The sequence below is a fragment of the Mesocricetus auratus genome, unplaced genomic scaffold, assembly GCF_017639785.1.
Source record: "Mesocricetus auratus isolate SY011 unplaced genomic scaffold, BCM_Maur_2.0 Super-Scaffold_100045, whole genome shotgun sequence".
Taxonomy (NCBI): Eukaryota; Metazoa; Chordata; class Mammalia; order Rodentia; family Cricetidae; genus Mesocricetus; species Mesocricetus auratus.
The window spans coordinates 1,894,184-1,920,022 of NW_024429222.1; the positions used below are offsets into that span (position 1 = coordinate 1,894,184).

General features: G+C 40.8%; 1 protein-coding gene across 1 annotated transcript in view; it reads left to right on the top strand.

Annotated features, from left to right (window-relative positions):
* Lonp2 (lon peptidase 2, peroxisomal) overlaps positions 1–25,839 on the top strand; it is a 105,670-nt gene that overhangs the window by 44,818 nt on the left and 35,013 nt on the right. The window contains exons 9-11 of the mRNA XM_040735334.1: positions 4,581–4,731; positions 6,574–6,700; positions 10,367–10,500. Of these exons, the coding sequence (XP_040591268.1) occupies positions 4,581–4,731; positions 6,574–6,700; positions 10,367–10,500 (412 nt within the window). The remainder of the gene's footprint in view (positions 1–4,580; positions 4,732–6,573; positions 6,701–10,366; positions 10,501–25,839) is intronic.

Below are 25,839 nucleotides of genomic sequence, written 5' to 3' on the forward strand. Positions count from 1 at the left end.
TTTTGAAAGCCAATGTCTTATTAGTATCTTCAGATAAATGAATATCAATGTTTCTGCTTGTGCTTTGTAGGAGGGTCATTTTCCACTCTGACAACTCATCTAAAACAAATGTGGTCCCACCAGGGTAAAGGATTCAAAGTGTTCTCTTTGTTAAGCTTTATATCTTATATATGCTACATATTTTCTGTTGTATTCAGGATTTTGACAAGTTTAAAGTCCAGGCATTGTCCTTTTGTAAATATTTCAGTTCCTATCTCTAAAGGGAATAGATTTTTGTAAATGATAATAGATGGATAACTATACCGTCATGCCTCAATGTGGTGGTTACCCAGGTATCTCTGATCAATGGAATGTTTCCTGGCTTGCCTATAAAAATGTAGTTCACTTCTTTTCAGAAAACATTATTGATGAACACTGCTCAGTGGATACCTCCGTCTCTACACACACACACACACCACACAGATCACATTCCTGCCTCCTGACTTCACCCTCTAAGGAATAAAGTGTTGCATCTCAGCTGCTTCCATACTTCCAGGACATGCCATGTTAGACAGGAATTCCGTTCGTAGGGTTGATGTGAAGTTGGGAGAAATGGGGAGAGATTGCTCTAGTCAGCCAGGAAAGCCAACCATGCATGCAGCTGAGCTGGAGGGACAGATAGCCCTGGTGCTAAAAAAAAAAAAAAAAAAAAAAGTACGCTAAAAAGCAGAGGTTTTGTGATGATCAAGACCAAAGGGCAATGCTGTTCTTTTGTGTGTTCATCCCTTAGCCCTGAGGCTTAATCTGAGAAGCGTTGTTAGAAGTAGTAACTTTTCTCTGCTAGGTTATTGATTAGTATTTCTGGAGCTTTTAAAAAGCTCTGGCGTTGGTGGCGCATGCCTTTAATCCCAGCACTCAGGAGGCAGAGGCTGGCGGATCTCTGTGAGTTCGAGGCCAGCCTGGTCTACAGAGCGAGTGCCAGGACAGCCTCCAAAACTACACAGAGAAACCCTGTCTCGAAAAACCAAAAAAAAAAAAAAAAAAAGCTCTGATAGTGATTTTCTTGGATAAAAGATTGAGAACTACTAACTTTCTCTCATCACTTAAATACCTTATACTGTTTTTCCTTTCCTAAACTCCAGTGATCTTCCCACTTACCCTAGGATTACAAGACATTTGCCACCAAACCCATTTTTCCTATGATTCATTTAAAAAAGTATCACCTTGGAACTGGAGAGATGACTTTGAGGTTAAGAATGTTAGCTGCTTTTCCAGAAGACCTGGCTTCAATTTTGAGCACCCACATGGTGCCTCATAACCATCTGTAACTCCACATCCAAGAGATCTGATGCCCTCTTGTGGTCTGTGGGCACTCTGAATGCACATGGCATACAGACATATATGCAGGCCAAAACACCCACACACATGAAATCAAATAATAAAAAATATTTACTACTTCATTCACAGCTCATAGCTATTGCTTTTAATTTTCTACCTTTGAAAGACCCCTATGGGTATGGTGATACATACCTACAACCCAGTACTCAGGGAGCTAAAGGCAAGAAGACAGCAAGTTCTAGTCCAGGACTAAGTAGGGCTAATCACAAATGGTGAGTTCCAGGCCAGATTTAACTTTATAGCAAGACCCCATTCCAAAAGACAGATAAAGGCCAGGCATGGTGATGCAGGCCTGTAGTTGATTTTTTTAAAACTCTTGGGGGACTGCCTGGCTCCCAAATAAATACACAGAGACTTATTCTTTTGTGTGAATGCCTGGCCTTAGCTTTGCTTATTAATAGCCAGCTTTTCTTAAATTAACCCATTTCTTTTTTACTACATTCTGCCTCTTGACTTTTTACCTTTTTTCATTCTGTGTATCATTCTTCCTTTCTTACTCCATGGCTGGTTGGGTAGCTGGCATCCACTTCTCCTTCTCCTCCTTTTCTCGTTTCTCCCCCCCCCCCCCCCGTTTTTCTTTTTCTCTCTTCCTATGTATTCTCTCTGCCTAGCAGCCCCACCTCTCCTTTTCCTGCCTAGCTATTGGCCATTTAGCCCTTTATTAGACCAATCAGGTGTTTTAGACAGGCAAAGTAACACAGCTTTATAGAGTTAAACAAATGCAACATAAAAGAATGTAACACATCTTTGCATCATTAAACAAATATTCCACAGCATAAACTAATATAACGCTAGTATCACATAACACTTGCCTTTAATTACATTACTTGGAAGGCAGAGGCAGGGGGATCTCTGGAAGTTCAAGACCAGTCTGATCTACACAACAAGTTCAAGGACAGCCAGAGCTACACAATGGAGAGACCCTGTCTCAAAAAACAAAAAAACAAAAAAACAAAACAAAACAAAACAAAACAGAAAGCAGATGAAGCAAAGACCATTATATTAGTGAGAATTCTCTAGAAGAAAAGAACTTTGTAGAATTCAAATTGATAACAGGCAGGTGCACATACTTAATCAATGATATTTATCAGATTAGCTTATAGGTGTGCTCTAGGTAGTCCAACAATGTCTCACACTAGAGATGCCAAGAATCCAATAGTTTTTCAGCCCACAAGGCTGAATATCTGAGCACTCAGTTTCACTCTGGCACTGAAGGCCTGGAACACCTCTGAAGAGCTGCTGGATTTCATTTTATGTTGGAACCCAAAGAAGCTCACCCTAAAATCAATGAAGAGATGCAGCAACAGGCAGATGAACTTGCCTTCAAGACCGAGGGCAAGCAGCACAGAGCAAAGCTTCCATGTCCAGAGGAGCTGCCCCCGTTAATCTGGTCAAGAAAACCCTTGGAGGCATGCCCAGTGCTTGCCTTTAGCTGGTTCCAGATCCAGTCAGGTGGACACCAATATTAACCATTACACCCATTGTCTTATTTTTAAGGGGAAAATATCACTTCATCTCAACAGTCTGACTGTGATTATTCTTGACCAAGAATGTTGTTATAGCTTTCTTTGTGGAGTTGAAAGTACTTTATTCTTTTTACAATATTATACATACATTATAGTGTCTTATAAAAATGTGAAATTGGGATCTTCTTGGAAATGCATTCTAGAGAGATACAATGAGTTTCTGAAATTCAGGACTGTAATTCAGGCTTTGAATTAAAATTAACTTAGGTATGTGTGTGTGTGAGAGAGAGAGACAGAGAGACAGAGACAGACAGACAGAGAGAGATGGAGAGAGAGACAGAGAGAGATGGAGAGAGAGACAGAGAGGGAGAGACAGAAGACAGAGAGGGAGAGACACAGAGAGAGAGGACTTTCTTATTTAAATTAGAAACAAGCTTGCTTCACACATCAATGCCAGCTCCCTCTCCCTCCCCTCATCCCCTGTCCCCCAAGAGAGGACTTTTTAAAAAGAGAGTTAGAAGCAAGAAGAAGTTATTTTATGGTGAGCTTATAATGAACATTTTAAGAAACTAAATTTGGTATTTTGGATTTGCTTTTTGTTTGTTTGTTTCATTTGTGCTTTGTTTTTGAGACAGGGTTTTTTCTGTGTAGCCCTAGCTGTCTGGGAACTCATTCTGTAGACTAGCTGGCCTCAAACTCAGAGATTTGCCTTTCTCTGCCTCCCAAAAGCTGGGTTTAAAGACATGCACCATCACACCTGACCTATGAGTATTAAGTCATGCAGTTTCTATTTTGAATATGTTTATCAACCCTAGATAGTTCTGAGTGAATATATGTTGAAGGTTCAGGACATGCCTAAGGACTTGGCTAGCTTATAGACCTATGTAGCTTGCGAACATGAGCACCTGTAACTTGAAGTACATGAGCAATAACCTGAAGATTATCTCTTCAACACACAGTTGTTCATTTTAATAAGCTAATTACTAAGGGGGCCATGCAAATGGCTCAGCTGGTAAAAACACCTGCTGCCACCTGGAGCCATGTGATGACCATAAGCACGTGATGACCACATGACTTCCCTAAGCATGCATGTGTACACATATCTAAAATAAAAGTGATTAAACCACATAATTAAGACTAGTTATTAAATTAGCTATTGCATCAGTTTAACTAATTTTCTTAGGTCTATTAGTGTTTTAAGAAGTCAGTTTCTCATTGTGCTACACAGGATACAGTGACAATATGTATAAGTTTGTTTCATTTGGCATGCCCCTTCCAGCTATAGAATTTATACCAGATATTCAGGTAATGTTTGAAGAGGTATCTACTGATTACTAATCTACCTAAGAATTTCAAAATAATCTGCATATTTACTTTGTATTCAATAGTGACTAAGACAGTTGTATTCCCAAAAGTAAAAGTGGTTCTGCAGGGTAGTAGCTTGTGATCCACATAAGCTGTAGTAGAGAGGTCTGCGGACAGAGCTCGCCAGTGCAGTGTTTGTGGCTTTGTGTTGCTGTGGCTTCCTGTGCTTCCAGTTATTTGACAGTAGAACTTGTGACATTTTTTAAAAAGGATTTATCCTGTAGGAAGATTAGGTATTTTTGTTATCCCTGTATTTATCAGCTAACTCTATTGAACAGAAATGTCAACCTTATTAATACATTGAGTGGGTTTTAGTTTTGTGGAACTCCTGTTGCAACTAAGTTTGTTTAAATGTTAACTGTTCTTTCCTAGGTGTTGGATCCTGAACAAAACCACAACTTCACAGATCACTATCTAAATGTGGCCTTTGACCTTTCCCAAGTTCTTTTCATAGCTACTGCCAACACTACTGCTACTATTCCACCTGCTTTGTTGGACAGGATGGAGATCATTCAGGTTCCAGGTACTTCATTCATAAATATATAGACACACACACACACACACACACACACACACACACACACACACACACACACACACACACTTTGGAGCATACCCTTTCAAATTGGTCGTGTTCTGGAGTTCATTTGTCCAAATAAACTATTTAATCTTCAGGAGTTCTGCACAAGGGGTATAAACCTTCTTTTCTGCAGTTCCAGAGTCAAACAACAAGAGTTCATTTGTTGTACCACGGCAGGTAAGAGTCAGTGTATCTTGGAAGGCATCACGCAAGAGTCAGTGTGGACTTCACACTCAGCTCTAATGCTACCTTCAGGGATGATTACTTCTTAGAATGTCAGTCATTCATTATTCCAAATTGACAGGTGAAAAGGATTCATTTCTACAAAGCCAATGTCTAAGACCTAGATATAGCTTCACCTCTCTGAGGTTTTGAAGGCTCTCCCTTTTTTCTTGATGACTGGCCTCACTCTTATCTAAAAGCTCCTGGTGCTCTCAGACCACACTCTTCCTTCCAGTGGATTATGTCACATAGTTACACAGTTGTTGGTGTTTCTCAGCCATGCTTCTCCTCACTGCAGATTACAAAAATAGTCTTTTTAGTTATACTCAGAGCCTAACCTTTTCACCGTATTCAATTACTCAAAATTATTTTGTCTTAAAAGAGAACCAACATCAGTGAGTACTCTCTACAGTGAAAATAGGGTAGACTCTAAATATATTTGAAAATGTAGCAATATATTTTCTAAATACAGTTTTACTCTTAGGTAAATGTTAATTGAATTTCTCAAATTACCACAAGCCTTTTATTTAGCTTTAAAATGTAGTGGAGCAAAATGTTGCTCTTGTGTATTATAATACTAAAGTCAACAAAGAAGATTCAGCTGTCCAGAAACTACCAGTGAGGCAGCCAGACATGAACTGCCTTGGCGTGAAGTGAGGTGACGAAGGCAGCAGCTACACACGAGGGCTCTGGGCTCTGCAGTGCTGCCTCCTCCTTTGACAGCTGCGGTCCTGTCCTCTAGCCTGGGTGATGTTTTCAAGCCTCCTCTTCCTACCTGAAAATGCTTTATCAACCCATGTTTATTAGACACAGAAGGTACATTAGTTTAGCTGGGATTTTTTTTTCTTACAAAATTTAAGCTCATTGGGGCTTAAATAAGAACATAGTCTCTTAGATATGTAATGTGAAGGTAAAAATCAAAACTGATTTAGTTTAAATTTCCCTATCTTGGGGCTGGAGAGATGGCTCAGTGGTTAAGAGCACTGACTGCTCTTCCAGAGGTCATGAGTTCAATTCCCAGCAACCACATGGTGGCTCACAACCATCTGTAATGAGAACTGGTGCCATCTTCTGGCCTGCAGGAAAACATGTAGGTAGAACACTGTATACATAATAAATAAAATCTTAAAATAAATAAATAAAAATAAAAAAGCATGTATGATAAATATTTTTAAAAATTCCTTATCCTGGTTACAATATTAGTTGAAGTAACACTTAAGCTCATTCTAAATCTCAGGTCTACTGAATCTACGTTTGATTCATTAAAAATTGTGGCAGGGGCTACAGAGACAGCTCAGCAGTCTAGGGAACTTGTTGCACTTACAGATGACCTGTGTTTGGTTCCCAACACCCACATAGTGTCTTACAACCAACTGTAACTCCAATTCCAAAGGATCCTGTACCCTCTTCTGATTTCTATGGACACCAGCATGAACATGGTGCACCAGCATACATGCAGCCAAGACATTCATACACATAAAGTAAATAAATCTGAAAGACCAAACAAGATGTGACATGTGGAAGCCTGGAGGGTAATTACAGAACAGGTCTCTTCTTTTCCAGGGTATACACAGGAGGAGAAGATAGAGATTGCCCACAGACACCTGATCCCTAAGCAGCTGGAGCAACACGGCCTGACTCCTCAGCAGATTCAGATTCCTCAGCTTACCACTCTGGCCATCATCACCAGGTTAGTCATCTTGAAGATGGGATTTTTGTTTTTTCATGCACTGAAGAAATGTCTAACTGGCATCCTAGAGCATGGATTCCTCGCAATGGAAAGCATTGCTGTAGCTATAGCTAGCTCTGGATGAAACCATGTAGAATTGTATTCATTGAAAAGGGTCTTCATTGAGCCAGAACTTCTATGTTGTCACAATTGCAAACTAAGGGATTCTTTTAATAGGTTAAGAACCAAGCTCATGAAAAATATAAAAGTGCCTTTTTATACACATTAAACACTAGAGTCAAAATTAGGGGTGGTGGCTCACCTTTAATCCCAGTAGGGAAGCAGAGGCAGGTGGACCCCTTAGTCGTAGGCCAGTTGTAGCTTGGTCTCCAGGGCTGTACAGAGAAACCCTGTCTGGGGGGCGGGGACAAAAAAGCAAAGCAAGCAAACAAAAATAAGTTAAGCTGCTACTTTCAGACACCCATTTTTAGTTGTTCATCTTTTTCTTTTCTTCTCTGAGAGACTAAAAAACAATAATAATACTTGGAGTTTTTGATGTTAAAACTTAACACTGCAGCACTAGAGGATGTGCTTCCCAAATCTGCTACCAAGGGCTTAAGCCTGTGACAAGTGCCACATAAATGTTATGAGTAGAGCCTGCCATGGTGGCACCCGCCTTTAGTCCCAGCACTGGGAGACAGAGGCAGGTAGATCTCTGAGTTCAAAGCCAGCCTGGTCTACAGAGCGAGTTCCAGAACAACCAGAGCTATGTAGAAAGACCCTCTCTCTCCCCTGACCCACCCCACAAAATGAGGAGTATTACTTCATCTCACTTATAGATCATGAGTTTGAATAAAAAATAGATCCTGCTGGAATTTATATTGGCCATAGCCTCTTAACAGTTTTCCTGACTCACTGTTACAGATTGATTGCATCATCCAGAAAATTGGGTCTGCCAAGAACTCCAGCAGCCCTTTCCTAGTAACTGTTGTTTTCGAGAAATGTGAAATTTCTCTCCATGCATGGCCTCGCTGACTGCCTTATGGTCTGTGCCAACTTTCTTCTAGGTCTATTTACTTACATACAGAAAGCAGGACTAAGTCTGACCCAAGAGTTCCTTTTTCTTAATTTGTTTTGACATAAACTATGTGGATAATGCCAGAAGAAATAAACTGAGTGATTACCGAAAGCCTTCCAGCAGTGACATCACTCTGAACTTGTAATGAGCCACTTGAAGCTTTATGAAAGGGGAAGTGAGTGAACAGACACCTGCCTTGCTTACTTCTAAGACTGACACTGAAGAGTCCATTATTTGTAGTTCTCAGTTACTGCCTCTTACAAACTTGTTAGCTGTTAGCTCAACATGTGAGATTGTAAAAGCTGTAGACATTAGGGACTTTTTGCGCAGTCTTACTGTTTTTAATACTTAGAAACAGGGCATAGCAGCAGACAGTGCAGTGGACACCTCTCCACTTAAGCTCTGGGTACTGAGTTGCCAGACACAGGAGACAGCATTATGGCCAGACGTTTTCATCTGTTGCTGTGTGCTATAGTCATGCCCTTGGTGTTCATGTCCCCTCCCCTCCCTGTTTCAAGTTGATTCGAACCTTGAAGTTCTCAGGTGCTTACTGAGGGCCACTTCCTTGTGAGAACCCTGAATGTCGTATGTTTTCATAGTCACTGTCCTATGAATTTATACTCCTGACTTATAGAGACATCTGAAGCCAAAGTATAATTCCTCTGAAACTTAATAATCCTTCTGGAACTAAAAAGAAATACTTTCAGGTCTCCACACTATAAACAAACCTCTTCTCCAAACCACTTCTCAAGGGCTGAGGACAAAGAGCGTGTTTACGTCACATGCACAAAGCCTTGAGCTCAGTCCTAGTGTTTCCTCCCACTCCCCACAGTTACTTCTGTTGACTGGCTTTTAAGACTTCACCTTTCTGGTTAGTTGTCTCTTGATGAGCTGTGGAATCCTGTAGCCCTGCTCCCAGCTCCATTACTAAGCTGTGTGTGTGTATGTGTATGTGCACATTAGTTATTTTTTCAAATTAATTTTCTGGTTAGGATACAAAGAAATGAGGTTCCTGTGATATTCTCACACATGGGTGTCACACACTTTGTTCTTGGCTGCCCTTTGTCCCCCTCACTCTCCTCATGGCCCCATCTCTTTCACGTAGTCCCTCTTCTGCTTCTACGGCATATCCCCATACTCCCCTCTTGTTTTCCCTTCCCCCGTCATGTCACACAGACTCAAATCTAGATTCTATATTTGAGAAAAACATGTTATTCTTTTTGAGTATGGTTCATTTCATTTAACTTGAGTGATTTCCAGGTGCATCCATTTTCCTGCAAGTGTCATAATTTAATTTTTTTTTACCACATAGAATTGTGCTGTGTCTGTGTGCCACGTTTTTATATTCTGTCTGTTGATGGACACGTAGGCTGTTTCCATGTTTTGGCTACTGTTAGAAGTACAGCAGTCAACATGGATGTGTAGGCATTTCTGTGGCATGCTGACTTCCAGACCTGTGAGTGTTCACCCAGGCATAGTATAGCTGGATCATCTGGTAATTCTAGTTTGGGATTTACAAGGGACTTCTACAGGCAGTGTTTCTCAACTTGTAGGCCATGATCCCTGTGGGGGGGTCAAATGACCCTTTCACAGGGGTCAGATAACAGATATCCTGCATAGTAAATGTTTTATATTACATTTCATAACAGTAGCAAGATTACAGTTATGAAGTAGTAGCAACATAATTTTATGGTTGGGGGGTCACTGCAACATGAGGAACTGCATTAAAGGGTTGCAGCATTAGGAAAGTAGAGAACCACTGGAATACACTGATAGTTTACCTTCTCATCAGTATCCCTACATCCTCACCACCATCTGCTTCTGCCCCCCGAGTGATGGGATTAAAGGCATGCACCACCACCACCAGGCTATCTGTTGTTTCTTAAAGACAGCTATTCCAATTGACTGAGATAGAGTCTATATGCAGTTGTAATTTGCATTTCCTGGTGGCTGAGAATGTTAAACACTTTTTAGGTGTTTATTAGCCATTTGTGTTTCTTCCATTAAGAGAGAATTCATGAGCCTTTTCTTGATTTACAATTTAGAAGTTTTTTTGTTATGGTTTTATCTCTGTCACAGGTTTTAGAGATACTGTTTGTTTGTGACCGTATATCAGTCAGCCTGGGCTGGCCTCCAGCCCATTAGGATGACTCTTAGTCCCTCTACTTTTACATTCCATGTGTTAGGATTGCAGGTGTCACCAAACTCTGACCAGTTTCTCTAATCCCTTTATCTGTAGTTCCAGAACAGTACATTCAGAACCAAGTTACACTGGTAAGTTGTAGTTAATAAGCTACTTAATATACACCAAGAAATAAGTGGTGTGTAATGTGCTGCCAGGTTCACTTTACATGTGTGAAATTACAGGTCCAAAGGTCTGCTTTTAGATAAAGAATAATGGTTTAAGAGAAGGTATGTAAAGTAAATAGCTGTGGCTGAAAATAGTTAAAAAGCACCAATTTTAATGAAATGTGTCATGTGTAGAGAAGTTAGTATTTTTTTAATTAACTTTCAAATCTACATTGTTTCTTTAGTGAAGTGGTTGTTTCTCTTTTTTTAAATTTACAGGTGGTATTTATCCAAAAATGAAATGTTTTTGTTTGTAACAGATACACCAGAGAGGCAGGAGTCCGTTCTCTGGACAGAAAGTTTGGGGCCATTTGCCGGGCTGTTGCAGTCAAAGTTGCAGAAGGACAGCATAAGGAAGCCAAGCTGGACCGTTCTGACGTGGCTGACGGAGAAGGTTTGTGGCCTTGTTCTGGTATTCTCAGTCTGGCACTAAAGGTAAATGGTACTAGCAGTTGAGTATGGAGCAAGGAGGGCATCAGACAGTCCTTGAAACAATCGTGTCCAAGTGAGGATGGGATAACACAAGGTCTGATGCCTTTCTCAAGATGTTTTTTTTTCCAAATAGCAAAAAGTTATCTTGTCTGCAATAGTCTTCAATGTTACTACTTTAATGATACAGTTACCTTCTCCAGATTGCTGTAGTGTACACTTTACATATGGCTTGCTGTTCTCTTTCTCAGACTGGTGCAGGCAGTTGTTAATTCTTTATAATAAAGTTGTTAGAAGCCAAATGTGATGACACACACCTATAATCCGAGCACTTCTGAGGCTGATACACATTCAAAGCCATCCTGGTCTACATAGCAAGTGCCTGTCCTAAAAATGTTGGTGATGATACGATGATGGTGTTACATTTTTTTAAACATAAGCTGTCCAAGTCTTCCAGCACATATCTGTACACTAGAAGAGATTCATGGGGTTTTCTGACACCGCTTCTTTTATAGGTACACACTTGAATGTAATATAAACTTTGCTGCAGTGATTCCGCAGGTGACCATGTAAGGAGAGTTGTACTGCTGTAGTTATCCAAATGCACGTGTCTCCTATGCTCCCCAGCTAAAATGTGCACCCTCCTTGCCCCTGAACTTTAAGAAGCTTATGCTTCAGTTCATCACAGCATGTTGTTACATAATTTGCCAAATTTTGTTTTTGTAACATGAAGTAGTAAGGAAATGAAAATTGCTCCACAGGAAACAGATTTATTAGAGTTCTACCATTTCCAAAATTCTTTTTAGAATGCAGTTAGGTGACCATGAGAGAGTAACTGCACTTTGTGGTAGTTGTAGTAGACTAGATGATGTCTCAGTACAAGGAAGAGTAAGTACTCTTGGTTCTGTGTGATCTCACCTGCTCCCACTTTGCCTGGAATCTCACTGGTTCATTTGTTCTTGAGAAGAAACCTCCACTTTCGCTGAATTGGAGCGCTATAGTTGTGGTATGTAGAGTATAAATATTGAAGTCTAATTGTTTCTTATTAGGACAGAAGACATCTGTTGTCCTTTGTGTGGTTTGTGTCTCCCAAGTTCATATGTTGGAAACTCAACCTTCTGTGCACCAAGTGTTCCAAGGTGGGGACTTTTAAGAGATGATGATGAGCTAGGGCTGTAGCTCCGTGGTGGTGTGCTTGACTAGGATCCACAAGCACTGAGCTCTATCCTGATTAAGTCATGAAGGCTCTTTTCTTATGGCGGGGTTAACCTTGAGGAAGTGTATCTTACATCTCACAGTAGTAGGTGCCTGGTGAATGGATGAGTTTGGGTTTCCTTTACCTCTGTCTCTCAGGAGTTCTCCCGTCATGTGATTCTTTCTGCCATGTTGCACATAGGACTTCCTTGACATAGTTCTTTATCCTTAGATTTCTCAGTCTCCAAATTAGGAGTGAAACACATTTCTATTCACTGTAAATTACCTAGTCTGTGGTATTCTGTTATAGCAGCACAAAATAGGCTAGGTCAGTTCTCACCCATACTTTAAGGCATACCCCAAATTCCTGAGTCTTTTTAGGAGTTCATGGCTCAGATCAGTTTCTTGTAGATAGGGAGGTTTCTGCCTTCTTTAACCTGCTACATTTTCATTGTATTTGTATACTTTCCAAAATTTTGTCAACATCTCTTTATCAGTTATCTTTGTTCTCACCTTAGTATTATTGCGTTTGTACTTTTTCAATTCTGGTTGCTTTAGTAGAAAGTTAGTAGAGTCTGGTAGAGGAAATATAAAGACATGTTCAGATTACACTTTGTAGAAATTGTAGTTTTAAAAGTCTGTCCTAGGCCTATGAAGAGGCATGGTATGGCTCTTTCTCATGCCTCTTTAGAATTAAGAGCTGTGCTCTTCCTGAACTCTGATGTGCTCAGCCCTCAACCATCTAAGCCTCTGTCTTGTTGTATCTGTGATGTAATAGAAAGTAAAACCTAAAATGAAATGTGTTCACTTAACATTCAGGATATTATGTTTAAGATTAAGATGTTTTTAGAATTTTCAATACATTCAGAGGTGTCAAATGAATAGTTATAATGTAGTTTAATGTTTGTATATACATATATATACATAATATTTACAATATTTATGCTTATATTATTTTTACAAATGTCCAAGAACTTATTCAAAAAGCTTATGAACTGTTTGTGAACATACAGTTTTAATGAGAATATTTACTTGGGTTTGTTGTTATTTTCTTTAATCATAGTTCATCTAGTACAAGATTAGGTAACTAGGGAAAATTGAATATTTAAACTACCACCTAAGGTAACTATGTGCCTTCATAATTAAGAAGACATTGATGTTTCAGATACCTTGGCTGCAGTTCCTATCAGAGGTGCAGACATGGCCCTAGGTGGTTCTGATATCATGAAACACCAAGTTACTATGAATGACTATCCTCCAGACTTAACAGAATAATTGTAAGGACTATTATAATTATAATATATGTGGTATATAATATGATGATAATGATAATAAATGGTGTTTATGACCTCAACCAAACCAAAAGGAACATTTCTAAAAATAATCTGCATGAGGTTTTCATGCCAGAAACTTTAAATGGAGCTCAGTAACTGAGCATTTTTTATTAGAAAATGATTTAAGGCAGGAGTTATTTGTTTAAAACAGTTGTTTTCAGAGATTTCAAGTAATTCAGAGGTGAGTTATTTTTAATGTTAGAAATAATGCTGGACTCAGAGTTACTGCCAGGAAGAAAAGTAACTTTGGGCCATGAGCTTCAAAACAGGCAGAAACTGCCAGTGTTTTTAACAAGCTTCCTGGAGCAGACCCAGCATCTCTGGTCTATGAACGGTGTCTTTATGTTTGTGGGATTGTTTGACAATTAAACTGGCCACATAGCAATGGAGATGGGTGAGAAGGCAGATGAGCAATAAAATTGATCACATAGCAATGGGGGGTTTGAGATGGTAGATGAGGGATATAGGTTGATTAAGTGCCAGAAGAGGAATATTGACGCTTCAGTTAGCTGGGACCCAGAGTCTCTCATAAAAAACATTGGTTCCTGTTTTTCTACATGGTGTAGGACATTCCAATTTTATTTTTTCTTCTTGGGGTATTAGTTGGGCTGAAGAATAAAAACATGTGACTAAAGTTTTATTCTGCTATTTGCCTGTCTTTTGCTAAGCCAAATATTCCATGTGTTCAGCTTCACATACTTAGGTATTTCTCTGTGGAATTACACAAATGTCTGTTTATTCAGTTCCTTATGTGTTATGTGTGCTCAATGACATAGATTATCTGGTAAGGCTTTTCCTCGGAAGCTAGCCTTAGCAGGAAAATTGTCCATTTTGATCCTGATTCGACTCATAAATCTCTTTCTCATGTTCGCCACTAAACCCTGCCCTAGCCCTCCAGTTCTGGGAACAGACATATCAGACATGTGACAAAGTGATTTGTCCATTTATTTGAGGTTCTGGAGGTTGGACAAAGAGCCTTGCACATACTAGGCAAGTTTCTATTCTGAGCTACATTTTACCTCATTTTCTTTTTAGTTTTTAGTTTGGTTGTTTGTTTTTAGACAAGGTCTTATCAAGTTGCCCAGGCTGCCCTTGAACCTGCGATTCTCCTGCCTCAGCCTCCCGAGGTACTAGAATTTCCGCTTATCTGATTAATATTGTTTATATTTATTCTTAGGATTTCCCAGCCTTTTGGAATGTGTGAACTACTTTCTTTCATCAGTTTTAGAAAAATTATGACAATTGTTTTTTCACATATTCATTTTTTCCTTCTCCATTGGGACTCTAAGAAAAAACTATGCTGTCTTTTAACGCCCTTTTTGACCATTTATTTAACTCTCTAGTTCAGTTTGTGTATTTTTTGTTGTCCTCTATTCCAGTTTATAACTGCTGACTTCTATTATTTAAACCTATGGAATTATTGTTTTCATAAAGTGTGCTTTTTGCTTTTTAAATGGCCATTTATAAATGTGTGTATATGTACATATATTTATCCCATGGAATGTCCATCTAATTATATATATATGTTATATTTTTGTGTATATGTACGTATATATGTATATATATATGTGTGTATATATATATGTATATATATATATATAGTCACCCAACTGATTCTTTGCTGAAATCATCTTGAAAGCTGGCATTAAAGGTGTGCACCATCACATCCAGCTGCGTTTCATGTTGGATACTCAGCATAGGTTTGGGGTATACCTTTGAGCAGTCAGTCTGTCGTCATCTGATCCAGCTGTGAGTCTGTCTGTGTCACCTGCCCATTGTGGCTGCTGCTGTTGCTGGCTGGGTGTATTTGTTGTCTTCTGTTTCTGTGTTGTTTTGCTTTATTTCATGTCCGCTGTTTGTACAGAGCTGTAGGTTGAACCTAGGACCTCATGTGCTAAGGAAGCGCTTCTACCACTGAGTGCTGCCGCAGCCCTGTTTCTTCTTCTTGTTCTCCTTGTTATCGTCGTCATCATCGTCCTCCTTCTGTAACCTATTCTGTTTCTTAGGATTCCTTTTTTCTTTTTTGTTTCTTTTCCTCCTTATAATGAAAATATAAAGGCTATAACAATCATTGCACTCTAAAAAGGGTGATATTTTCTCCTCACAAATCCCTAGGGACCAGCAGGCCACTGTCAAGACTTTGTTTTATACTTTGTAGGACTACTCTATTTCTGCTTTAGCTTTATTCCTAAAATATGATCTTCTAGAGTGTGGTTCTCTAAGAATGCAACTCTTACTGCTGCCCTGACTCCTTACTTGTGAGTTCTCAGTTTTGAGTCTGGTTGGGCTTTTCTTTCTGGTTGGTTTTCCTCCTGGGTTTCCAGAATCCCACCCTGAACATGCTCCAGTCAGGAGCTATTCACATTTGGGAAGGATTTTAAGTTTTCTAGCTCCTTTGCCAATGAAGTCAACTGTGTTTCCACAAACTCAACTTCTCATAGTTGCTTTAACTAAATCCCTTCAAGACTGAAAACACAACTCATCTTCTAAGCATTCTGAAGTATGACAATGTACAATTCTAGCCCATATCTCCAAGTAAGGAAAGAGAAAAATACATCTTGGTCTGGAGAGTTGTAGCTCGATGCAGAGAGTGCACACTTGGCCAAAAGACAGAGGTGGGGGACTGGGCCACCCGTGCACCACTTAGCTTGTAAGTGACCCTGGTCTGATTCACAAGTCCCATCACAGTTCTCCTCAGCCAGCACTGTTCCTTACCAGTTCCTTACCTCTTTCATCTGGTTAGCCGCTTGCCTTCCAGTCCACATTAGGATGAGTAAGAGCTGTACTCTCAAAGAGAAAAGCTAGTGGTTGAATTATTTCCTGAAGATAGGCCTGTCCTCCCATAATAAACCTCTGAGTTCTGTGCTGGCATGGAATCCTGGGCTGGCAAGAGCACAGCCTGTCTCTGTTGAGGACAGTCTGTATTTCAGTGTAGATCCTGTTTTACCTGAGGTACATTTTGATATGTATAATTTCCCTTGTACTAGTCCTACAGTCTTCCAGAAGGTGTACTTACAGTGCCTCGGCCTAAGATAAATACTATATCTTAGTGCCTTACCACATCCTTTCTAGGCACTGTCACAGTTTAAAATGCAATAGAAAAGAATTCTACCTTACAATTTCTCATTCATTCATTTTAATTCTTGCCTATAAGCAGGAAAGGGGTGGGTGAAGGGAAGGTAACCCACACCCTGAGCTGTATACTTAGGGCAGGGTCCAGATGTCCTCAAGGACACCTGGCTGTCATTCCTCTCCCCTTTCAGGATCCAGTTCTGTAGGAAGAGTTGGTCCCCTGGTGGGCCCGAGCTGTCAGAGTTCTTTGTGGTAGCTTCCTGCCATTGACTTCTCAAGTTGAAAACATGCTGTGCTAGGTATTCTAAGTGTAGCTCCTTCCTAACCAAAACAGGAAGCTGTTCCTTCAAGAGAAGCCGGGGATTTTTACATTTTCAACTTCTTTTCTGACTAGTCTCCAAATTTGAAGATTTCCATTCGCCTGCCTATTGCCATAAGTGTGTTATGTGGTAATGAAAATAGTGTATACAGTCAGGTGCCATGGCTCACACCCGTAATCCCAGCACTTAGGAGGAGGGATGCGAGAGGGTGGTCAGGAATTTGAGGCTAGCCTAGGCAGCAGTATGAGACCTTGTCTTAGAACATAAAATAAATAAAAAATGCTATATATGATACTTGGAGGTAGTAAGGTTTGTGCTTTGTGAAACTTTTGCTAAATCCTTTTTGTCTTCATGTAGCAAACTTCTACTTGCTGCAAGATTTGTTTTTTGAATTTCAAATTACTTATCAGTTACTTTGTAGCAAATTATCCCCCATCTCAGCAAATTAAAACTATTTATCAAATATTTGTTTCAAGTTTTCTGTGAATCAGCAATCCAGGAGCAGCGAGGGTAGCTGAGTAGCTGTGGCCCAGGGCTTGCCCTGAAGTTTTGTAGTGAGGCTGCAAGCTCACCTTGGGACTGTCTGCTCACTCACAGTTGTTAACCAAGCCCAGTTCCCTGCTGACTGTTGGCTAGAGTTCTTTCTTTCCCCTAGCGGCCTCTCCCTGGGCTTAGGACATAGCAGCTGGCTTCTCACAGTGAGGATGTGATATGTTGTGTAAGAGAGGTAGAAAAAGCCAGAGGCAGAATTGGCGACCTTTCATAGTACTGGTGCCACATTCTTTGGGGTACACATACCACCTGTGATAAGCTGTGAAAGGGGACTCAATAAAGATGTCAATTCTAGTTGGTGGGGATAGGCTATTTGGGAGTCGTCCAACAGACCCTCTCCCACCAACTTACTTGTTTATCTTATTGCCTTCCTCCCTTCTTAGATTTTTTTGCTTTTGTTGTTTTGGTGCTAGGAATGAGCTTAGGGCCTCACACATGCTAGCCGAGCACTCTACCAATGAACTGTACTCACAGGCCAGCTTAAATATCATATATATATATGATATTTATATATATATATATATAGCATTTACTGTATGCTGCTCGGTTTATATGGCTTATCTCCCCACATCATAGAAGCTTCATAAAGTTAGGTACATCTGCCTTACTTTATGAAAGAGGAATTGACCATCCAGGGACCTGTTCAAGATCATACAGTAAACAACTCATGCATCTGAATTCACACTTCAACTAAATGCTGTCCCCCACAGCCAATAGCTAGGGCACCTTTCTGTCCACATAAGTGCCTGGGACTCTGCCAGAGCCTAGGAAGTAAGTCTTGAACACTGAAGGATTAATAGGGTAACATGTATCCCTTGCAGAATTTTAAATGACAAGGCATATTGAAGAGTCCTGTCTTGGCCTCATCTTTAAGACCAACAGGCAGTGCTGTTAGTCAGCTTGCCACTATTGCTGTGACAGTATACCTTGCAGAAGCAGGTGAAGGAAGGGGAGGGAGAGAGAGTGGACTTTTCACCATCTAAGGGACAGTCATGATGGTTGGGAACTTTCAGCCAAGACTCCTCAAATCTTTGATGGATCAAAAAGCAGAAAGCAAAGAATGCCGGGGAAGGGGGAAGTGAGCATTTTTGTACCCTTGAATGTGCCATCCTCCTACCTCAGCCTCCCACATACTGAGATAAAGGCATATGTCACCACACCCGGCAGTTTACTATCCAGAGACTGTCCTAGCCAGGTGGTGGTGGTGCATGCCTGTAACCGCAGCATTTGGGAGGCAGAGGCAGGTGGATCTCTGTGAGTTTCGAGGCCAGCCTGGTCTACAAAGTGAGTTCCAGAACAGCCAGTGCTATTACAGAGAAACCATGCCTCAAGAAACAGAGAGAAAGAGAGACAAGGAGACAGAGAGACAGAGAGACACATAGACTATCCTCCAAACCAAGCAGCCACTATCTTGAGACATTCAGCCACACCTCCTTGCTCCCTCGTACTTCTTGTGTACAACTCTAAGTTGATTGTATGTGGTCTGGAGGCAGGGTTAGAGTATTCAGACAGGTGAAGACCAGAGGAAGGGTGCTCCATTAATGAGGATACAGGGAAGCCTTCATCTGTTAGCTAATCGTTTCCTAATGGTGGCTTGTGATGGTAGGAGCACCTACATGCCTTTAAGTAACCGATGCTACGTAAAGAAGCCCAATAGACTCATTGGCTCCCTAGAGTGAACCTTGGTGGAACATATCTTAGTTTGTTATTGGAACCACAGGAAAAATGGTAGACTCTGTGTGTGTCTCTGCCTAAGAAGGAATTTTAACAAGAGGCCATGCTAATCTCTATATCCAGTTTTAGTGTATGTTCCACGAAGCACAATTTATTGCTGTTTTGGGGTTTCTATATATTTCATTTCTGTTGATACAGCCCCATTTCCCAGAGATTAATTAGTTTGTTTAGAATTCTAAATAAATCCTGTGTTTGGGTGTTAATAGAGAATAGGAAATTCTGAGACACAGAAGCAGTAAGAATAGGGTTGGATATTATTTAATGTCCTTGAAAGGAAAAAACAGTCTATAAAACCCATAAATGAGTAAATCTTTAGCAAAAATTGAGATTGATTGTCAGTATTCAGTGTGGATTTTGCTGTTCTTGCTTGAAGACATGAAGATTTCATTCCTGGGGCTGGAGAGACAACTCTGCAGCTGAGAGCACTTACTACTCTTACAGAGGACCCAAGGTTCACTTCCCAGCACCCACATGGTGCCTCATAACCATCTGCAACTCCAGTCTAGAAGATCTAATGCCCTCTTCTGACCTGTGCAGATACCAGGCATACACATAGTAGATAGACATATGTAAGCAAGATACTCATATACACACAAAATTAATAAATCTATTTAAAATGCCTTTCTTCACGTTTTAGTGAAGTGAAAGGAATTGGCAGGCTTCTAGTTACAGACAGGTCTTCAAAGACTTTAACCTGCCGTTCTTGCCTTTCTCTCTGGTTGGATTTAGAGTAAAGAGAATAATGGTGTATCTGCCTCCATAGGCCAAAGCCACAAAGCACAAGCCTCAGCTTCTTATTTTGGATTGCTACAGGACTCAGAAGTGAGCTTTAGTTTGTAGAGTAGAGCCTGGGTGTGATGGTAAAGGTGACAATTCACAATTTCTGTGTGACAGGAGCTGAATAGAGCTGGCCTCCTTTTTCCTAATCTTCAAACTGTGCAGTTTTGAACTCTGCCTGTCCCCACCAAACTTGGTCACTGAAAAGCTGTAACAGTTGACAGTCATTGTAGTCTGAGACACTCTATCAGAAGACTGTTTTAGCCAACAGTGAACTTTCTTACTCAAGACCCAAGGTATACAGACAGGGCATCGATGTGTGGACTCTGTTTAAAGTCTTCCTTCATCTTGTCAACTTTTTCCTTCTCTTTGGTTATATTGGTAGCTCAGAACAATTGAAAATCTGCCACAGCCATGGGCCTGAGGTTACTGTTGGGGAGAATGGATTTCAGGGACACGTTTCAAGACACTTGACCTTCTGGTAAAGTTTTAGGCTTTTGTGGTCTTCTGCAAACTAAAATTATAAATTTTAGGACCAGAGTTGATAGTTTCTATAGTAAATCCTTTGTGTTTGGTGGCAGTGAGTTGTGTCCGAACATCTAAAACCAGACCATATTCTAATGTTGAAGTGAAAACTGTTAATCACATCTGCCAATATCATGAAGATGTACTAAGTATTTCCTTTTTGCCTGACGCTTAGACTTGTTTACTGGTTGCTCCTGTATGGGACTGGCCTGGCTCAGGAGCACAGTGTTTGCCTGTACATGCATATATGGGAGCTGCAGTAAAGGGAAAACCAGCCTCTCTTGGCTATAAGAATACTTAAGGTTCTACTTAAATACTGTGCATGGTCATTGCAGCCAAACTAAGTCAAATAATTGCCTGAGAATATTTTCTGACCTCCACTATAGAAAATGAATTTTGTTAAGTAACTCCTGTAAACTCTTTGAGAAACTGGGGTACAGATTCCTTTGATACCAAACAAGACCATATGGCTTGGAGTATGTTGGTTCATTTAATCATTGGGTCAACTAGTACTTCTGAGTGCTTACTGTATGCCGTGCTCTCTATCAGACCTGCAAACTGAGTAGAACTTAAGACAAGTGTGTCGTCTACTAGTTGAAACAGACACATAAAGATATACCTATTAGTGTCACAGGTAGTGCTGAGTTTCATAAAGGCAGTTTCTTTCAAGTGTCTCATGTATTTTAAGTATATTCACTACCTGTGCCGCCCCTTTTCCTCTCTTCCCCCTTCCTTCTGTCAGTATGGATTGTTTCACTTAATATGATGATCTCATGTTGGTCAACTTTCCAATAAACCACATAGTTTCAGTTTTCTAAAACTCCGTTGTATGTGCCACATCTGTCTGTTAACAACACGTAGGCTGACTCCATAACTTGGCCTTTGTGAATGTGCTGCACCAGTGGGTATGAAAGTACCACTGCGATATGTTGACTTGGGTTCTGATAAATATTTGGATGGAGCAGAACTGTGTCACTCGGGAGTTCTGCTTTTCATTCTGGAGGAACCCCGTGTTGATTTCCGTACTCTCTGGCCTGATTTACATTCCCACCAGCATTAACTGGGTGCCAGCTTTTAAAGTTTATGTTAGCAGGCCTTCATGTTTTATAGATACTGTGGCTTTAAAAATAATGCTTTTAATAAATTGAAACAAAAATAATTCATGAGTGAAAAAGAAAGGTTGCAGATATTTGTTATTTTCATAATTGTTACTCAGATTGAAATGTGACTTAGTCATGACTTTCAGCTGTGCTACAGTGACTAGTGTGTAGAATGCTTAGTGGGCAAGCAGAAGTAAAACATACTTCATAATGAGGATTTTTAAATTTTCATTGCACTTTATTTATGTGTGCATGCATACATGTGTGTCTCTGAGTGCCAGTGGAGGTCAGAGGACAATCTGAGTGAATTGTTGTCACCTCCTTCCATGTGGGTCTGGGGAGCAAACTCCAGTCATCAGGCTTGGAGTCAAGTGCCTTCCTTCACCTGGGCACCATCCTCCCAGCCTTTTACATTGTTTTCCATTATCATTTTCATGTGTCGTGGGACTCCGTCCTTGTTTACCAAGCTCTCACCAAGCTATCCCCCAGGCCCTGTGGCTAGCTTGTTTCTTTCTTTAAAAACATAAATAAGCCGGGCGGTGGTGGTGCACGCCTTTAACCCCAGCACTCGGGAGGCAGAGGCAGGCGGATCTCTGTGAGTTCGAGGCCGGGCTGGACTGACAGCCTCCAAAACAATACAGAGAAACCCTGTCTCATAAAACAAAACAAAACAAAACAAAACAAAAACATAAAAATAAAATCTTGAAGCCAGTGTTGTGGTTCATGGCTTTAATCCCAGCATCGGGGAGGCAGAAGCAGGAGGATCCTTCAGACTAGGCCAGCAGCCTAGTGAAGTTCAGGACAGCCAGGGCTACACAGGGAAACCCTGTCTCCAAAAGAAAAAAAAAAAAAAAAAAAGAACACGTGAATGGAAGAAAGCAATGAAGAAAAGGAAGGAAGGAAGGAAAAAAAGAAAGAGAAAGCTTTTTGACTCAAATGCTTAGTCCACTCTGGTTGGTAACTTGACTCTCATTTCCTTTGGCATGCTTCCTTTAGTTGTGAAAAGGGTTTTCTGGAAAAGATTAACCTGAAACTGACAGCACAAATTATTCAGTTGGATGTATTCTGGCTTCTCTGATTTTTAAAAATACGCAGTTTTGCCCTTTCTGGGTTACGCTAAGAAGACTCTCATATCTGCCATATTTAATGGTCTAGTTTTAAGAGATATAAATTCTGCTGTTTTAGAAAATAACAAAGGTACTTATATCCTATCTTTTTAAAATGGTGTGTGTGTGTGTACATGTGTATGTGAAAGAGAAAATAAGGAATGTTGCTATGATTGTCTGTGGAAGCTAGAAGTCAACATCAGGTCTCCTGTGGTGCTCTCCACCTTGCTTTTTGAGACGGAGCCTCACTGAACCTGGAGTTCACCACTTGACTAGATCTTGTCTGCCAGTAATTCCAGTGGTGAATTGCAGATACCCCACCACACTCGACTTTACACTGGTGTTGAGAAGATAATCTCAGGTCCTCCTGGTTGTATAACAAGGTCTGAACTAACCGTCTCCCCAGGTCCCTCCCTCTTTCTAATGTTTTGGGGCTCAAACTCATGGTCTAGGCAAGTGCTCTAATCATTTCACTTTTAAAGATTTAAGATGGGGCATTGAGACAGGATCTCTCTATTATATAGATTTGACTACCATAGAACCAATTATGTAGACCAGGCTAGCCTTAAAAGATCTATTTTTTATTATGTTTATGCATCTGTGTAAGTAAATGTCACATGTGTGAGAGTGCCCATGGAGGTTTGAAGAGGTTGTCAGATCCCTTGAGCTGGAGTTACAGGCTGATGAGAGTCACCCCATGTGAGTGCTGGGAGCTGAACCTCTGCAAGAGCAGTTGAGTAGCTTTGGGACAATCATACCCCCAAACCAAAAGGCTATTGCTCACTCCCTGAAATCCTGCAGTGACACCCTCAGCTCTAGGTTGGCTGCTGTCCTAGTTTGCTTTCTGTTGCTATGATACACACCATGACTAAAAGCAACGGAGGAGGATGCTTCCATGTTGTAGTCCATCATCAAGGGAAGCCAGACAGGGACTTGAGGCAGGACACTGCTCACTGGTCTGCTTTCTGTGGCTTTCATAAATGCCCAGGGGTGTCACCAATCACATCAAGCATTAATCAAGAGAATGCCATCACAAACTGGTTTGATAAAAGCAGTTTCTTAGTTGAGGTTCCCTCTTTCCAGATAATTTCAGTTTGTCTCAAGATAACAAAAATTAACCAGCACAACTGACTCCTTATTCACTTGACACAGAACCTGACACGCACTGTTAAGCCATAATCATTCCTTTCTTTGCCACCAAGATCTTATGTTTGTATTAATATCATAATATAAAACACAGTCCAACTTTTTTTTTCTTTTCTTGGTTTTTCGAGACAGGGTTTCTCTGTATTGTTTTGGAGCCTGTCCTGGAACTTGCTCAGTAGACCAGGCTTAGTCTCGAACTCACAGAGATCCTCTGCCTCCCGAGTGCTGGGATTAAAGGTGTGTGCTACCACCGCCCGGCCACAGTCCAACTTTTAAAAGTTCCATAGTCTTTAAATTTTTCCAATGATGTAAAGTCATAAGGCCTCTTTAAAACTCTAGTCTTTTAACTATGAGTTCCTGTGAATCCAAAATAAGTTACATACTTATTTTAAAACAGAAGAACCAGAGCATAATTAATCAGATCAAGCCAAACGCTGTCGCGTCTGCTGCGCGGCCTGTGTCCGAGAACGTGTGGAGGGTGTCGGGGATTGACAACACAGAGACTCGTTCAACGATGTAAAGAAAACTTTAAACAGGCCCCAAAAAGGTTCAAGAAAACTTCCTAAGAAAGGCTCCCACCAGAGAAGCTTCTGCTCTCTCCTCACCCCTGGCTGGTTCTCTCTGACCCCAGAAACTGATCTGGGTGTGGCAGAAGAGGTGGTTAGTCTTTGGACAAGGTCCAGGTCAGGGTGGCTTCTGTGGGCAGGCCTTTTCCAGGAACTTAATGCCCCCAGGCATTGTATTGTTTTTAGTAAACATGTTTTTAGTAAACATTGTCTTACAGCTGCCTACTCCCAGGCAGAAGGGGAAGTGGGTCTCTGCTCAAGGTCTGGTGTTCCCACAATTCACCCCTTTTTATTTTTAAATGAGGCACTCCTGGCTTAGGTCAAGTAGGGTCACCCTCCCTTTCCCGTCCTTGGGGGACCTTGAACCCCTGTCTTAGGCGGGAGGGGTCTTCCCCACAGGTGGCCCGTCATCAGAGCACCCCAACTTTAAATCATCTGTAACCAACCTTCATGGCTATCGGGATTGCCATGGGCTAGGCTAAGCAATACTTGGTTACGGATCTCTTGCCTCTGGAACAAGGCACGTTTGAGCCCGGCATAAAGCCAGAATGCCTACCACCACTGCCACCATTTCCAGGACCCCCATTGACATAGCGCCTCTCCATCACCGTAGCCATCACCAGATCTGGGCCATAACATTCTACCAGCCTTCGTCTGTTACAAGGGTAACATGCACGTGATTTACATTCTGTTACAACGGTAACCCGCATGTGATTTACATTTACAATTTGATAAAGTTTACAATCGTTTCAAGATCTGCTCAGGAAAGCATTTAGAAAGTGCACTTGCACAGATACATTGGGCACAATCATTGATGTTACACATGTAGCATTATGAAAAATATGAACAATAGGCTTGTTGCACTATCCACAGAGCACCAATTTGTTCCTGTGGTGATGCAGTTTGTTGATTTAACGTCAGCTGATTATGCGACTTGAGTCAAAGTCTCCTTTTTGTCGCATTAGGACAAGTTGCATCTCTCTAGAAAAATACACTGGCCTAGTCGTGATTCCAGAAACAGGAACCATCAAGTCTGATATTTCAAGTGACCATGTCCTGTTCAATTACTTAAAAGAGGCTTTTGCCCCTCATCACAGTCCATACCAATGTCCAAACGTTTTAAATGGGTCCTTTTTTCTCTATTGGCTTCACGATGAAAACTCATGGGTCCGGAAGGTTGATGCAGCAGGTCTGTTGAGAAACTGGAAATCTCGAACCGACTGTTTTCTTTCTTTCTTGGGCTCTAGATTCGATGACAGCAAGGGTCAGGAACACTGATTTAGGAGATCTCACTCAAACTGGCTTAGGTAGACTCCCATGGTCTCAGGTCCAGTTTTTCTCTGCTCCATGCCGAAGCTTTTATTCTTTTCCTACAAGAAAACACAAACATGCCCTCGACCCCAAATTAGGGTCTTCTCCACTGTTTAGTGCATGGATGTCTCCATTTGACCTGAGCAATGGTTGCTCAAGTTCCATCATGCCAGAATCTGTCTGAAGCTCACTGGCATTCACATTATAAAATTTTTAAATGAGGAGTGTATTATTTGATGAGTCATGTGGGGACTGGGGACATTATTCCCCCTTTTTTATTTTCTAAAAAAAAATTTCTTTTTTGAACTGTTGAAGCTGGACCATAACAGTAGAAGGATTTGTCTACCCTCCTTGGTTAACTATCTAGGTAAATTGGGATTACTACTTAGATTATTTGTAGATGCCCATTAAAAAGGACATATCCATTAAATATTTCCCAAAAACTTCTGAAAATCACTCAAAGATTGTAAACTATACTGTGTCCAAATAACTTTTTAAAATTATTTGAAGTCTGTGAGCAGTCTTTCCCAATCTAACCTGTAGAGCTCTCACTAGCTGACAAGGCCT